The sequence below is a fragment of the Elephantulus edwardii genome, unplaced genomic scaffold (assembly GCF_000299155.1).
Source record: "Elephantulus edwardii isolate Elephantulus edwardi_28Jun2011 unplaced genomic scaffold, EleEdw1.0 scaffold00281, whole genome shotgun sequence".
Classification (NCBI taxonomy): Eukaryota; Metazoa; Chordata; class Mammalia; order Macroscelidea; family Macroscelididae; genus Elephantulus; species Elephantulus edwardii.
Window position 1 is genome coordinate 2939044 of NW_006400031.1, and position 16881 is coordinate 2955924.

The following is a 16881-nucleotide window of genomic DNA, read 5'->3' on the forward strand; positions in this document are numbered from 1 at the left end:
ACGACCCCTTCTAAACCCAGCTTGGACTTCTGGCAGTTCTCTGCTGATGTGCTGTTCCAGTCACTTTTGGATAATCTTCAGTAGAATCTTGCTTGCATGTGAAATCAATGATATTGTCCTGTAGTTTCCACACTCAGTTGAGCCACCCTACTTTATTTCATGAAATTCTTCTGTGTCAGCCAATTCCTTCTGGTCAGTGACTCTGCATACTCTTCCATCTTCTCCGGCTCACTTGGCCCAGGAGGCAGTCATCAGAACTGAGTAAGAGAACACTGCATTGTTCAAATATGCCAGGGATGTGTCCTGTCTCCATACCTTTTCAATCTATATGCAGAACAGATTATCCAGGAGGCTGGGCTCTATGAGGAGAAACGCGGCATCAGGACTGGAGGAAAACTCATCAACAATCTGCATTGTACAGATGACACAACCCTGCTTGCTCAAAGTGAGGAGGACCTGAAGTGCTTGATGCAAAAGGTCAAGGATTGCAGCCTTTCAATATGGATTGAAGCTCAGTATCAAGAAAATAAAGATTCTCATCACTGGGCCAACTGGCAGCATCATGATGGATGGTGAAGGGATTGAGATTATAAATAGCTTTAGTTTGCTTAGCTCCACAATGAACCCTCTTGGCACCAGCAACCAGGAAATTACGACGTATTGTGTTGGAAAAGTCTGCTTTCAGAGACCTCTCCAAAGTACTGAGGCATAATGGTGTCACTCTGGAGACTAAGGTGCGCCTGATACAGGCCATGGTCTTGGTAATCACTTGCTATGCATCAGAGAGCTGGACAATGACTAGGGATAAAAGGACAATTGAAGCTTTGAGCTGTAGTGTTGGAGAAGAGTACTGAATATCCCCTGGACTGCTAAGAGAAAAAATAGGTTCATCCTGGAGAGGGTTAAACCAGGCTGCTCCTTGGAGGCAAGGCTTCTGAAGCTTCATCTGACATACGTTGGACATGTTGCAAGGAGGGACCAGTTTCTGGTGAGTTATGTAATGCTTGGGAGGGTAAAGGGATAGTGGAAGAGAGGAAGACCCTTGATGAAATGGATAGATTGAGTGACTGGGGAAATGGGGGTAGGTGTGTCGGGGACAGAGAGGTTGGCACAGGATAGAGCAGGGTTTAAGGCTGTTGTACATGGAATCACTGAGTTGCAGACAACTCGACTGCACATAACAACAACTGTTTTTACATGGGAAATTAAGTAGGAAGCCCTAGTGGTTGGAGGGTTACAAGTTAAGCTGCTAAGCAAGAGATTAGAGATGTGTATCGTTGGCTGCTCTGCGGTAAAGGAGCTGAGGCAATCTGCTCTCATCATCTGCAGCCTTGGAAAGCTGAGGGAGGGTCACCGTAAGGCAGTCAACAAGCTGGCAGTGGTTTTGGTTGGCATGCTAAGGGAGAAGAAAACAGGCACTGCCATTAAGCCTCGGTGCTGATTTGACCACTTAGGAGCTGGGCAACTCTCAGAGAGCTACTTAACTCTCCAAGTCTGACTTCCCCCATGTTTAACTTGAAAACTGTGAGAATCAAACATGGATCAGGTACATATCAGGTACCCAGTAGGCATTTCCTTTGCTTCCCTGCATCTCAATGGTTAAAAACAAATACGCTCTGCTAGATTTTTAAAATTCTGACCATATTTAAGCCCATGCTTTTGAATCTATATACTTACCTTAATATACTCTGCAGAATCGGGCTCAAACTGGGCAACACACAGATTGAGGACATCAGCATGCCGGTCCTGCCTGTACATGGTCTACAATCAGACAGCAGTGTTGCAATTAGAGGAGCTGAACGTGATAATGTGTAACCTGCCTGACACTAGGCAGTCTCACCCACCTGCACGTCCCTGTCTGTCTAGGTGTGGAGAAAAAGCCTGGGTGGGCTTTGAACCCGTCCCACATGGATTCCAATCCCACATGCACCACATCTCTGTCCGTCTAAGTGTGCAGAAAAAGCCTGGGTGGGCTTTGTAACCGTCACACATGGATTCAAATCCCAGCCAAGCTAATAACTACCAGCGCCGTGGTCCTAGTCAAATTATTTCTTAGAAATGTTTCTATGCTGAACAAGGCAAACTGCAAAAAAAAAGCCCCAGAGAAGCAAAGTGCAACTAAGCTCTCACCAGGAAACCACAGACACCTTACCTTAAGATTTTCTTCCTTGAAAATGATCGGTGTCAAAACTTTACGACCTTCTTTTGGAAAATAAATTTGTATCATCCGGTCCCGTTCTTCCCAAGTGGCTTTGCGCAGGGTGCCACTTGGTTCTCTGACAACAATAAAACGCTCCTGGAATAGAAAACCTAATGAAGGACAGATTTGAGAGGACTTCTTTTTACTTCCAGTGAGCTACTAAACACTATTAAAAGAAGAATTTGCAATCAACAGTACAAAATGTTAACTGGAGAATACGTAAAATGCAATCACGCACATATGATGCCAATGGCGATTTTACACCTTCAAGATGTGGCAAGGTTTGACACTTCCTTCACAAATCATTACTGTGTCTCCAAGGAAGAGACATCTAGAATGAAAGCTGTCGCTTGCCATGGGGTTAACCAACTCATAAACGACCCTTTAGCAGGTTTTCAAAGACTGTGAATCTCGGGAGGAGATGCCTACCTTTCTCTCCTGGAGTAGCTCGCAAATTCAAACCCTAGGCCTTTGGGTTGGCAACACAACTCCTTACCTCTAAGTCAGCAGCGTTTCCAAGAATGAGAGTACTTATTAAGGACTAACTATTCTGTGGAGAGAGACATGCTTGGAAAGGTGGAGGGTTAGTGAAAGGGAGGAAGACCCTCAACAAGATGGGTTCATACAGTGACCTCAGCAATGAACTCGAGTATATCAGAGATGATAAGGATGGCACAGGATAGGACACAGATCTGATCTAATGTTCACAGCCATGCTATGAGTTGTACTCAACTCAATGGCACCTGATAACAATATAGTACTAACGACGAAGCTGTGGTGGCCCAGTGGGTAAGGAGATGTGCTCCCAACTCAAAGGCAAGCAGTTCAAATCCATCAACTGCTCCTCCCGAGAAAAATGGGCAATGCCCTCTCATGTTATTTATAGTCTCTAGAAACCAAATGGAGGGTCAGGGTCAGCTATGAGTCAGGCCTGAATTGATGGCAAACAACATAGTACTAATAGGGCTTCAGTACATAAAATAGTTCAACTGGAAAAGCCCCTCATCTGAGACTCACCTGAATCCATTTTAGAGGAGAGAGGTACTGCAACACTTCTTAAACTGTTTAACTTCCTAATTTTGAAGTCTCTTGTCAGTAAATTTCACACTGTGACCTACTTTTAATCCTTATAATAAAAGAGACAAAGCTAAGTGTGTGGAGTCTTAATTTTGCACCCCTCGGTGATTTTTAATATTGGCACCAGCCATAAATGTGTCAGCGAGTGCTGGTCCACATGGTCTCATGACTCTCCCAGCTGTCAACTTCCAGGCCACATCTCTATGACACAATTGACAATTTATCATGAGAGGTAATTTTCACATCTCAGTCCAGGTCTAGAACTGGAAAGGGCAGGTACTATAGATTACAATTCTTTCTCAGCACTCACGAGATTTTACACACAGCCTTGCACAGAGAAGATAACTGATACACTCCTGTCTAAGTTATCCACATGAGGCAACTTTCAACCTCTCAAGAGATACAGCACCTCAGAAGGCATTCTAAGGATGTTACAACTAGTGTTTGTCAAGTACTGTCAACTGAATGGAAGAGGAGGAAATAGCAGATGCCTAAGTAACACAAATACTTCTCAAAACAATTCTGACAATTTGAGAAACCTGAATTTCAAGTTTTCTCTTTTTAAGGTTATAAAATGCTCTGGTGGCTTAACGGTAAGGAACTACACTGCCAACCCAGAGGTACGGAGAATCCGCCAGGGGCTTCTCAGGAGAAGGCCAGGCAGTTCCCTCCTGTGCAATTTACAGCCTCTGAAAATCCACTGGAGGGTCAGCTCTGAGCCAGTTCCGACTCGATGGTTGTTATGTGCCGTCGAGTCGCTTGTGACTCATAGCGACCGACCCTTTGTACAAGATCCCTAAACGCTGCTCTATTCTGTGACAACTTCACTGTCTCTGACACACCTACTCCTGATTACCTCAATCACCGAATCGATCCATCTCATCAAGCTTCAGAATCCTCGCCTCCAAGGAGCAGCCCAGTTTCACCCTCTCCTGGACAAACCTGTTTGTTCTCCTAGCAGTCCATGGTATATTCAATATTCTTCTCCAGCACCACAGCTCAAAGGCATCAATTCTCTTTCTATCTATCAGCCCTATTCACTGTCCAACTCTCCAATGCATAGCACGTAACTGCGAAGACTATAGCCCGGGATCAGGTGCACCTTAAGTCTCCAGCCTGACGTTGTTGCTCTTCAGTACTCTTGAGAGGTCCCTGACAGCTGACTTTCCCAGTGCAATTCGTCACTTGATTTCCTGGCTGCTAGTACCAAGAGTATTGATTGTAGAGCCAAGCAAACTAAAACTGTTATATATCTCAATCTCTTCACCATCCATTATGATGATGCCAGTTGCCCAGTGGTGAGAATCTTTGTTTTCTTGATGATCCATATTGAAGGCTGCAGTCCTTGACCTTCTGCATCAGGCACTTCAGGGCCTCCTCAGTTTTACAAGCAGGATTGTGTCATCTGCATAATGCAGGTTTTTTATGAATCTTCCTCCAATCCTGATCTCACATACCTCCTCATACAGCCCAGCCTTGTGCCATTACAACCATATCAGAAAGTACTTGAAACAAATTCTAATTAAGAGGAAAACTTGGTGACTCTGCAAATGACTGGTGTACAGACATGGACCCAAACCATTATCTTCCAACCATATAATAAAAGACTGACTAATATGGGAATGGCCCTTCTCCCTAGGGCAGCATTAAACAGCTTTGTATGTTATGAGAATGAGTTCTAAGGTATTTTTAAATGGCTGAAGTAGAAAATCAGTACCTATTTCTGAAGTACTAGCATTATTGTAGAGCTGACAACCAAGGTATGTGGAGTCTGCAAATAAAAACCACAACGTCATCTGAAAATTTTGAGGGAATGCTTTTAACTGAAAACTCCAGAAAGGAATAATTCAGTGCGGAGCCCAGGATTAGGGGGTACCAACAATGAATTCACAGGCAAACAAATGTTCTATCTCTCAAAATGCTAGAAATAAGAACGTCACTAGATGCTTAGGTAGGAATCTCCTTCCATGGACTTGAAATTTTTTCTGATTATGGTTTTGAGGTGTATGTGTGTGTGTGTGTCAACACATCTGTCACCTTCTTTGTAATGAATGTGTAATGTACCCTGTCCATAATCTGCAGCTAACAGGTCTGTATTCCTCGGCCTCCTTATACTCTACCTTCCAGGAGGATCTCATCATGTGAGTTCTGGTTTGGAGCATCAGAAAAGGTCAGGTTACAGAGCAACTCTAATCCCTTAGGCCCATCTCTACATAGTATTTCAAACAAGATCAATTTTACTATGAGAGATACTCACCCGGTGTGGTACTCTGTAAGATATGTCAGTAAACACGTATTTGGTTGCTTCAGTTCCTTCCAAAATCTTATCTTCTGCCAACACATCATTTATTGGTACTCTTTCTTCCAGAACTGGTGGCATTTTTAATTTGACTTTAGCTGCTTCAACTGCCTTCCTTGTAGCCTGATTAAGATAGATATTTTTTAAAGAGAGTCACAAGGTTACAGAATCAAAAAGATCATTTAAGAAAAGCAGATACTCATCAAGCATGCTAAGGGCTGTGGGAAGAAGCTTCAGCCACAAACCATCACTAAAAGGCAGATTCTGACTCTGTTCATGAGAGCCTTGACCCCTGTGACTCAACTAGCAAGAAAACCCCCGCAAAAGAAACCCCAGAAAAATAAGGCACTTGAGGCAGAACCAGGCTCCAGAAATGAAATAAGGTGTGCATTTATCGGGTGCTTACTGTATCTGATGTCATTCCAAATACTCGATTTACTCATTTAACGACCCAACTATCTATGAAAGAAGTGCTACAATTATCACGTGGTGTGGGAGAAGGGTACAGAGTGTGCACGGACTGTCAAAAGAACAAGCAGGTATGCCTTGGAGAAAGTGAAGCCAGAGTGCTCCCTGGAAGCAAAAGATGGCAAAGCTTCAACTCACACACTTTGGACATGTTGCTAGGAGCAACTATTGCTTGAAAAGGGACATCGTGCTTGGAAATGTGGAGGGCTGGCAACAGAGAGGAAGACCCTCAATGAGATAGTGACACAGTGACTGCGGCAAAGGGCTCAGGGATGTCAGAGATGATGAGATCGAGCCGGAGAGGACAGGGTTCATGGGGTTGCAATGAGTCCTATTTGACTCATCTGACATCTGACTATTTGACAGCATCTCTTAACAACAACCACTATCATTTCTCTTTCATGGAAGAGAAATGGAAATATGCAAACGGTTACGTAAACTGCTAGGAAGTGGCCACCCTAGGATGTGAACCGAGGCAGCTAATCCAGAACCCATGCTCCTAACTACTGACCACAGTGCCTCCCATCCTGTCAACAGTGGCTGTGTCTGGGAAATGAAAAGTGGGGTTTATGTTTCACGTGATGGGGCTGTTGCTGTGTGTTGTCAAGCCGATTCCAACTCAGTGACCTACAGAACAGAGACAGAGCAGAACCACCCACAGGACTGCCCTCCTAGAGAGTGGCTGGGGGGTCAAACCACAGACCTCTCAGTTAGCAGCTGGGGGCTAGAGTCCTGCACCACTACGGTGCCTTCTCACCGTGACTGATACACGTTGTTATGTGTCATGAGTCATCCGCAATTCACAGCAATCCTCCACACAATACTCTGAACCCTGTCTTACCCTGAGCTGGTCTCGCTATCTCTGACATACCTACTCTTTACCCTAGTCACTGTGTCAATCCATCTCATCTGGGGTCGTCCCCTCCTGCGCTGTCCCTCCACCCTTCAAAGTATGATGTTCTTCTCCAAGGGCCTGTTCCTCCTGGCCATGTGCCCAAAGTATGTGAGCCAGAGCCTCAAAATCCTTGCCTCCAAGGAGCAACTGGTTTCACCCTCTCCAAGACCTCTCTTGGTGGTCTACGGTAAGTTCAGTACTCTTCTCCAGCACAACTTAAAGGCACTGATTTTTCTTCTATTATCCGTATTCTATTGAATATCTGAATTTTTTTGGGTTAGGACTCTAAACTACTTTTGAATTAGAAAACAGGGGAAATAATGCTTCAATCAAAGTGTTTCCTACAACATGCTCAGTAACTTTGGCTATAGGTACTTGTTCAACAGGATCTCCTGATTGCGAGAAACCTATAGCCTCACAGGAGCTCGAGGCTCAAGGCAGATGCTGTTATGGAAAAGAAGTTACAGCAGGAAAGGAAAAGAAAGCTCAGCTGGATTCTGGCACAGAGAACAGAAGCCATGCTGGACACTTAAGCTTGACCTCTGTACCCCATTCTGCTTGATTCTGGTATTTTCCCTGCTTCTGTCTGTCTGCCTACTCTCAATTTTCTTCTCAGTTCTGTGCCTAGAACTTCACCTCACTAGTGCCTGTGGAGGGAGCTCTGGTGGCCTAAGAAGCTGCACCAAAGAGCCTGTTGCTCGAATCCACCAGCTGCCCTGCAGGAGAAGGATGGACAAACTCCTCCCGTGTGATTAACTGCCTCTGAAAACCCGCTGGAGGGTCAGCTGTGGGTCAGTTCCAACTTGACAGCACATAACAACAGTGTCTGTGGAAGCCCAGCTCTGAACATCTGAGCCTCTGGAAATCTTTTTTTTTCACCCCTTCAAGAAAAGTATTTTACCAACATTGACCCACCTCTTCCAGCTGCGCCTGGGTCATTAGCTTATAGGTGGGAGGCTTCAGTTCTTGCACAGCTGGTTTAAAAATCTTCTGCAGATTCAAGCCTGTCATCTTGATGAGTATGCTCTGGACTTCCTCATCCATAAACGCAGGTTTCTTGATCTCTGAGTTACCAGACTCTGCTGAAATGGGTTTGGGTAAACAAGAAGCTATCAGAACCAGCAAGGCAGCAAGATCTCTAGATAGAAAAGCTAATAACAAAGGCTACTGGTAAATGTCCACCCTAATACAGCAGAGCAGTGGTTATCACTGAGAATCATTCATTTGCTAGACACTCCTTGGGCATTCACTGGGATGAGAAGAGACACATACTGAAAAAAAGATAGTCCAGGTGTAGCAGGAGATGTTAACAGGGAAACGAGCAATCACTGTAATAATACCATTATTACAGCATCTCCCACATGCCAGGGATAATAGACAATTTCAAAATGCTGACAACCACCACCTGCAAAACAGATATTGTTATTGTTAGGTGCTGTTGAGTCAAGTACGACTCAGCGATCTTCTGAACAACAGATCTGAACCCTGTTCTATCCTGCGCCATCCTCACACTTTCTGACACGCAAGAGCCCACTGCAGCAGTCACTGTGTCAATCCACCTGGTTGAGGGTCTTCCTCACCTTTGTAAACCCTCCACCCTTCCCAGCATCACGTTCTTCTCCAAGGAACAGCCACTCCTAGCAACATGCCCAAAGTATGTGAGGTGAAGCCTCATCATTCTTGCCTCAAAAGAGCACTCTGGCTGCACCCTCTCCAAGACATGTTTGCTCTCTTGGCCGTCCATGGGATGTTCTGTGCTCTTCTCCAACACCACAGCTCAAAGGTGTCAATTCTTTTTCTGTCATCCCTAGTCATTGGCCAGCTCTCAGATGCATAGCAAGTGATAGGAAAGACCATAACCTGAATGAGACGCACCTTAGTCCTCAAACTGACATCATTATTCCTCAATAATCTGGAGAGGTCCCTAACTGCAGACTTTGCCAGTACAATGTGTCTTTATTTCTACCCTGATTTTAGAAATGAGGATTCTGAAGCCTGCCCAAGGGCAGTTGATATAGCAATTTAACCTCTAAAATGAATTTCCAAGCTATGTGCGTTGAGGTTCACTTGTGGGCCTTTGCCAGTGCGGTTCCTCTGTTTGTGATGTCTCTTGCTTCTTCCACCCCAGCACGGTCAACCAGCTGTCAACTACGGGCATCTAGTCCAGGAACCCTTTTACAGAAGGGGTGCGTGTCTCTCCTACGAGCGCCTATAAAGTTCTGCACACGCTGCACGGCCACCTCCCTCCCAGGCCCAAAGCTCCCCCTTGGAAAAATCCATTTCGGTTTTAGTGCAGCCTCCAGTCTCCGGGGCACCGTGCCCAGGGCAGAGCTGGTGGGGCCAGGGAATGAATGAATGCATGCATGCGTGCACAGACGCAGACGCAGTGCAGAAGCGGGCCCGGCTGGGTCTCAGGACGTGCGGCTGCGCCCCGGCTCCTTCCCCAGCCATCATCTGTCCAGGTCTCCTAGGAGGATGGCAGTCCGCAGGGCCACTTACCGGCCTCGGAGGCCAGGCGGCGGCATGGCAGCGCAGCCCCACATGGCCCAGGCAGGGGCTGCAACAGGCAGCGGGGTCGGGGTCGGCTTCGGCCACGGAAATAAGCCCGACAGACGCCCCGAGGGCCAGTCAGAAAGCTCCGCAGAAGCAGAGGCGACCTTACAGCGGCCATGTTTCTTCCCAGCGTGGAGGGAGAGTGGCGCACACTTGAACCGGAAGTTGTTTGGAGGAACTTCCGGTATTTCCCTCTTTTCGGCGGCATTCTGGGAAATGTAGTTCAAGGAAGGCATGAGGCGTTGTAGCGTAGTGGCTGCTGGGTTTTTCCCTCAAAAGTGTGTTTTGTTTTGTTTTGTTTTGGTTTGGTTTCCTTTTAAATTTCTATTTTCTATTGATTGGCTTACAAAGCTCTAATACATTGTGTTTTACACTGTTCTTCATTCACAATATGTTTCATACAATCATTTCTATGCACATCTTTTCATAAAAATAATCATCATTGGACCATGCCTGTCATTACCCCATCCCCTGATGGATCTTTCTCATTTATTTATCCCTCCACCCACCAAATCGTGCAACCCTGCAGACCTGCTCACAGTCTTCTGTTATACATAGAGCTCCGTTTAAGACTTGCACAGTTTTCTCCATTTACTCTTGTTTCCCCAGCCTATTTCACTCACTTCAATGCTTCTAAATAATAAATGTCCATTTCTTGCCCAAATCTTTCTGCCTGTGCTGGGCACAGATGCTCTCTCCTTCCATCACCCTGAACCCTAACTCTTGATTCTGAGCTCTGAATTACTACGGTGCTACTTCAACCCACACAAATCTGCACATATTCTGCACACAAATCTGCACATATTCTGCTCTTAAGAATTTCACCCCTTTAGAATTTTACTCCAAATATGCCCGACAACTATTTGCTTGCAGAACGATGAAAAGAACTTGAAACACTTGCTGCAGACAAAGATACAACTTTACTTGTAAATGGAATACATCTCAACATCAAGGCAACAAAAAATCCTCATCACTAGGCCAATAGACAATAGAAGACGGAGGCAAATATTGAATTTGTCTACAATTTCCTCTTACTTGGATTCATAATCAACACCCTTGGTGAATTATTGTTGTTATGTGCTGTCAAGTTGCCTGCGATCCATAGCGACCCTATGTACAGCAGCTCTGAAACTTACCCTGTCCTGAGCCAGTCTGCTGATTTCAACACAATAACCTCCCATTGCCCCAGTTACTGTATCTATCCATCTCATCTGGTTCTTCCTCTTCTGCACTGTCCCTCCACCCTTCTAAGCATGATGTCCTTCTCCAAGGACCAATCTCTCCTGGCCACATGCACAAAGTAAGGGAGATGGAGCCTCAAAATCCTATCCTCCAAGGAGAAATTTGGTTTCACCCTCTCCAAGACAGATCTATTTGTTTTCTTTGAGGCCCACGGTGTATTTAAGACTTTTCTCCAGCACCACAACCCAAAGGCACTGATTCTTCTGCTGTCCTTAGCCACTGTCCAGCTCTCTGATGCATATCAAGCAATTGTAAAGACCATGGCCTGGATTAGGTACACCTTTGTCTCTAGACTGACATCGTTGCTTTTCAGTACTCTGGAGAGGTCCCTGAGAGCTGATTTTCCCAAAGCAATTTAACTTTTAATTTCCTGACTGCTGGTGTTAAGAGTGTTGATGGTGGAGCCAAGCAAGTTGTAATTGTTAACTACCTCAATCTCTTCTCTATCAGTCATGGTGCTGCCAATTGGCCCAGAGGTAGTAATTTGGTATGAAGAGTCAAGAAATTAAATTACATGCTTCATTGGGAGAATCTCCAGTCAAGGACTTTTCTAAAGTGCTGAAGAACAGTGATGTCAATTTAAAGACTAATGTGCACAGCTGGACAAAGTTGAACAATGGCTATGTACGAGGGAAGAATCAAGATGCTGTTATGTTGTGGTATTGGAGAAGAGCCCTGACTACCCTCTGGACTGTCAAAACATACTTCTTGGAGAAAGCACAAAGAGGGTGCTTATTGGAGGCGAGGATGGTTTGGGCATGTTGTTAGGAGGGGCAGTCCTTGGAAAAGGACATCATGCTTGGAAAAGTGGGCAATGGTTTCAAGTGTGTCACAAATGGTGAAAATGGCACAGGATAGGCTAAAGTTCAGATCTATGGTTTATAGAGTGGCTATGAGTAGTCGTTGGCTTGATGGCATCTCAGAACAATAACAATGTGACTCACAGGGACCCTACGAACAACATATCTGATCCATCCTGCACCGTCCTCATGATTTCCAATGTGCGTTAGTCTGCTGTTAGTCACTATGTCAATCCACCTCAATGGGGGTCGTCCTCTTTCACTGACCCTCCACCTTTCCCAGCACAGTGTCTTTTCCCTAGGACTTGTCCCCTCCTGATGTTGTAGTTATGTGCATCGAGTCACCTGCGACTCGTAGTGACCCATGCACAACAGCCCTAAACCCTGCTCTGTCCTGTGCCAATCGCACTGTCTCCAACACACCTCCCCTCATTACCTGAGTCACGGAATCAGTACATCTCATTGAGGGTCTTCCTCTCCTGCTCTGTCCCTCCACCCTCCCAAGCATGATGTCCCTCTCCAAGGACTGATCTCTCCATGCAACATGTCCAAAGTATGTCAGAAGAAGCTTCAGAATCTTTGCCTCCGAGGAGCAGCCCAATTTCACCCTCTCCAGGATGAACCTGCTCATTTTCTTAGCAGTCCCTGGTATATTCAATACTCTTCTCCAACACCATAGCTCAAAGGCATTAATTCTCCTTCTATCCTCCCTAGTCATAGTCCAAATCTCTGATAAATAGCAATTGATTGCAAAGATTATGGCCTATATCAGGCACACCTTAGTCCCCAGAGTGATATCATTGCTCTTTGATACTTTGGCAAGGTTGCTAACAGCAGACTTTCTCATCACAACACATCTTTTAATTTCAGGCTGCTGACGCCAAGAGTGTTGACTGTGGAGCCAAGCAAACTAAAACTGTTTAATTTCTTCATCATTCATCCTGATGCTGCCAATTGGTCCAGTGGTGAGAATCTTTTTCTTCTTGATATTAAGCCTCACTCCATATTGAAAGCTGCAATCCTCGGTCTTCTGCAGAAAGTGCTTCAGGTTCTCAGTTTCAGCAAGCAGGGTTGTGTCATATGCATAACATAGATTGTTGATGAATCTTTCACCAATCCTGATGCCACACTACTCCTCATAGAGCCCAGCCTCCTGGATAATCTGTTCTGCATATAGGTTGAAAAGGTATGGAGATAGAACACATCCCTGGTGTACACCCTTCCCAATTTTGAACCATGCAGTGTTTCCTTGCTCTGTTCTGACGATTACCGCCTGGTCCAAGTATGTTGTTGTTGTTAAGTGCCATCGAGTCGCAGGAGACTCATAGCAACCCTATGAAGGAAAGTCCTTGGCACTTGGGTGCCTTTCTTCCTCTCTCCAGGTTCATAGGGTTTCCGGAGGCAAGCTATTACAGAAGTGGATGCCACTCCTCCTTCCAAGCTTGTTTTAATCGGGGAGCTCCAACCCACTCTCTGTCCACATTGGGTAACAAACCATTAATGCATTTGACACATGTGTGTCACAGTGTTCAGCCACACAGCAACCACGAGTGACCACTGTATGGCAACTTGTACACCAGGGCTATACGACCTGGAGGAATGTCTGAACAAAAGCGATGAAAGACAGGCCCCAGGGCCATGGATTAAAAGTCACCCACCTTTGGCTTGGTAGCATCACTTTCTGTCCACTGGGCCAGCTGATCTCTCTCTCTCTCTCTCTCTCTCTGTTGATGTTATTGTGGTCCAACTATAGGTTCCACATTAACACGATCAAGTATTCTGGGATTCCCATTCTTCTCAGGGTCAGCCACAGTTTGTTATGATCCATACAAATGCCTTTGCATAGTCAATGAAACACAGATAGACATTCCTCTGGTATTCCCTGCTTTCAGCTAAAATCCAGTTAACATCAGCTACAATATCCCTAGCACAATGACCCCTTCTAAACCCAGCCTGGACTTCTGGCAGTTCTCTGCTGATGTGCTGTTCCAGTCGTTTTTGGATAATCTTCAGCAAAATCTTGTTTGTATGTGATATCAATGATAATGTTCTATAATTTCCACACTCTGTTGAGTCACCTTTCTTTGGAATGGGAACAAATATACATCACTTCCATTCACGTGGTTGTCCTCCTGATTTCTTTGACACAATTTGGTGAGCACCTCTAGGGCTGCATCTGTTAGTTTAAATACATCAACTGATATAGCATCAATTCCTAATAAGTCTAAAGTATATAAGACTAAGTTTTACCATCCTGGTCTCTAAGAAGCCCTTTGGTTATACTTCCTTTAAGACAGAATAGTTGGTTCCTTTGGTAGTTCATGTGCTTTCCAAACTATTTTTTATATATATACTTTTATTTTTTTATTATACTAGTATATTTACAAAATTTGACTTTGTCTTTCATACCAGATTCTTCCAATTTTTCTCACCCACTATCAAATTGTTCAACCCCATGATTAACCCACCCTCCCACACATCCTCATCCCTCTACTTCCACCCCCACCTTGGATCCTCATACTCATCTTGTTAATTCTGCAAAATAAAAAGTATAGGGTTGTTGTTATTGTTGTTATGTGTCATCGAGTCTACTCTTCCTGATGGCACCTCTATGTACAACAACCCTGAAGCCTGCTCTACTCTGAGCCAATTTCATCATTTCTGACACACCTACCCCCATTATCCAATTATTCCAGTCACTGAGTCAATTCATCTCATCCAGAGTCTTTTCTCTTGTGCTGTCCCTCCATCCCCCAAGCGTAACATCCCTCTCTAAGGACTGGTCCTTCCTGGCAGCATGCCCAAAGTATGCCAGACACAGCTCAGTATAAACTAAGGAGCCTCAGTGGCACAATGAGTAAAGGTATTTGGCTGCTAACTGAAAGATTAGCAGTTCAAACCCACTGGTCATTCTATGGGAGAATGATGACACAGTCTGTTCTTGTAGGAATTCTATGAGCAGGTCGGCTCTGTCCTACAAGGTGACTGAGTCTGAATTCACCTGACGGTTGGGTTTATGTGTAAACTGAGGCTCAAACATCAGTTTCATTTTCAAGGCCATTCAGCTTATTCCATATTGAAACATAGCTAAGCTCTGTCATCTCAGCAGCTGCTGCGGAGGAACATCTCTGCTTCAAATGTGTTTTAGGGTATAAGGAAAAACACCGAGCCTTCCAAAATCGTCTTCTGAACCAAACTGTTACCCAGAAGAGAGCAGGGGGGAGACTGTCCTCCATCCTGGGCTGGTGGGAGTGGATGAGTCAGTCTCTCCAACTTTGGAGTTATCTGTTTATCTCACATTTTCAGCATGACACTCTGTCTCTTTTCTTCTGACAGCATCCACTGAAATACAATTCAACCCCAAATGGAACACTCAAAACAGGATGTGATTGCCAGAGGCCAAGGTTACATCTGTCTGTGGTGATATACAGACCTTCTGCGCATACAGGAGAAGTAGATGCCAAAGGCATTCAGATCAGCTCTTTTCTGTCACCCGGCCCCACCACCAACCAGCACCCCAGTGGCACAGACTCGGAGCAGCCATCCTATGTCACAGGCATCATGGATGTGATGTGTTAGAGCCAACCTTAGTCTTCTCTGCTCCCAAGAACTGGCTGCTGTCAGGTTTGGTATGTGGAGTATTTTGTCCAAGGGCCATGCTGGCCTGGGTTGAAAGTAGTTCCCGTTAGCTCAGAACCGGGTGGTCTGTCAAGAGGATATATTTCAGTTCGATCTAGGATCAGGAAGTACTTCGGACAGAGAGCTGGTATTTTCAAAGGTCAATAATCCCGTCAGAAATTTCTTTCATGATTAAATGTGATGTATTTCATTGCTCTGACCTGTGAGCTGTTTCCAGACCAGGGGCCAGGACATAATTTTGCTTTAGATCCAGAACTCCAATGTCCTAAAGATTCCTGGGGACTGGGGTGGAAAGGATTGATGGTGGGGAGCCCACAGGGAGAATAGAATGATGCTCTGAGATGTGGACACACTTGGTTTTGTAAGTTGTGCAAATTCATGTACACAATTGTGGGGCAAGTGTGTGCAAGTCGGTGTGTAGTGGTGAGTGTGTATGTGTCTGTGTATGAACAGGTGGACGTACGTGTGTTTACCTGTGTGTGAATCATCCTAGGAATAGAGGCAGGTTAATGATAAAAGCAGAGGCTTTGAGATCAGGGAGACACACATTTAAATTCTAACTTAACTCTATATGTCCTGGTTACTCACCTTTTGATTTCACTTGAAGCTCTGTCTCACATACTTCTGGCATGTGACCAGGAGGGACGGTCCTTGGAGAAGAATATCATGCTTGGAAAGGTGGAGGGACAGCACAAGAGAGAAAGATCCCAGATAAGATGACTTGACACTGTAACTGGAGTAATGGGGGTAGGCATGTTAGAGTCAGTGAAACTGATTTAGGATAGGGCAGGCTTCAGAGCTGTTGTACACAGGGTCACTGTGAGTTGCAGGCAACTTGATGGCACATAACAACAACAATGTAGCATGGCCCAAACCATGGTCTTTTCAATCACCTTATATGCATGTGAAAGCTGAGCCCCGAATAGGAAAGACTGAAGTAGAAATGATGTCTTTGTGTCTTTGAATTGGGTGCTGATGAATAATACTGACTAGACCATGGACTGCTAAAAGAGCGACTCTTTGAGAGCTTCTTTCTCCTTTCCTCTCCTCTCCTCTCATCTCTCGTTCTCGCTCTCGCTCTCTCTTCTCTCTCTCTCTCTCAAAAGGCTATAATTCAGGTTAGCAGCAGGACCCACTCACTCAGTCAGGACAATGTCCAAAATGTGCTTTGCAGGCATCTCAACCTTGAGCCTCACAGCTTTAGGCCAGTCCTACCCATGATGACTGTCCCCTCTCCCCAGTCTTCCCATAATTTAGGCAGACTCTCAGCTTTCATTCCTCCTTGGGGGCAACAGTCCCAAGGTCAGTTCCATCTCATGTCAGGTCTCTGATTCTTTACTGCGGCTGCTATAGCTGCTGCCCCCTGTGGACCCTGGTCCGACTGGAGCAAGAATCTCTGGTCCTGAAGGGCGCGCTGCATGCTCTTGCTGTGTCTTGGCTGGTGGTGAGGTTCTCTCCAGTTCTGTCTCTTCTAAAACCCCTTCCAGGGCTGCAGACACTACAGATCAAAAGGAAGGAACTTGAATGAGCATTCCAACAAAACGCACGGCCAGCTCAACCGCTCTCCATACCTCATGACTTGGATTGCCTGGGCAGACCACGACTTGCCTGTTAGTTAAGTGGCACAGTCAACGTCTTTGCCGCACAAGTCTTCAGTGTGACCCACAGAGAGTTCCAAAGTATATTCAAAGTTCAGCAGTTTGAAGGC

The 16881-nt window shown here is 45.3% G+C and overlaps 1 protein-coding gene across 1 annotated transcript in view; it reads right to left on the reverse strand.

Moving 5' to 3' along the window:
* The window catches only part of LOC102875226 (28S ribosomal protein S22, mitochondrial-like), a 17629-nt gene extending 7929 nt beyond the window's left edge, over positions 1–9700 (reverse strand). Inside the window, exons 1-5 of the mRNA XM_006900349.1 lie at positions 9439–9700; positions 7855–8021; positions 5535–5699; positions 2153–2296; positions 1678–1761 (exon numbers count right to left, since the gene is read on the reverse strand). Coding sequence (XP_006900411.1) covers positions 1678–1761; positions 2153–2296; positions 5535–5699; positions 7855–8021; positions 9439–9700 — 822 coding nt within the window. The remainder of the gene's footprint in view (positions 1–1677; positions 1762–2152; positions 2297–5534; positions 5700–7854; positions 8022–9438) is intronic.
* Positions 9701–16881: the final 7181 nt, after the last annotated feature.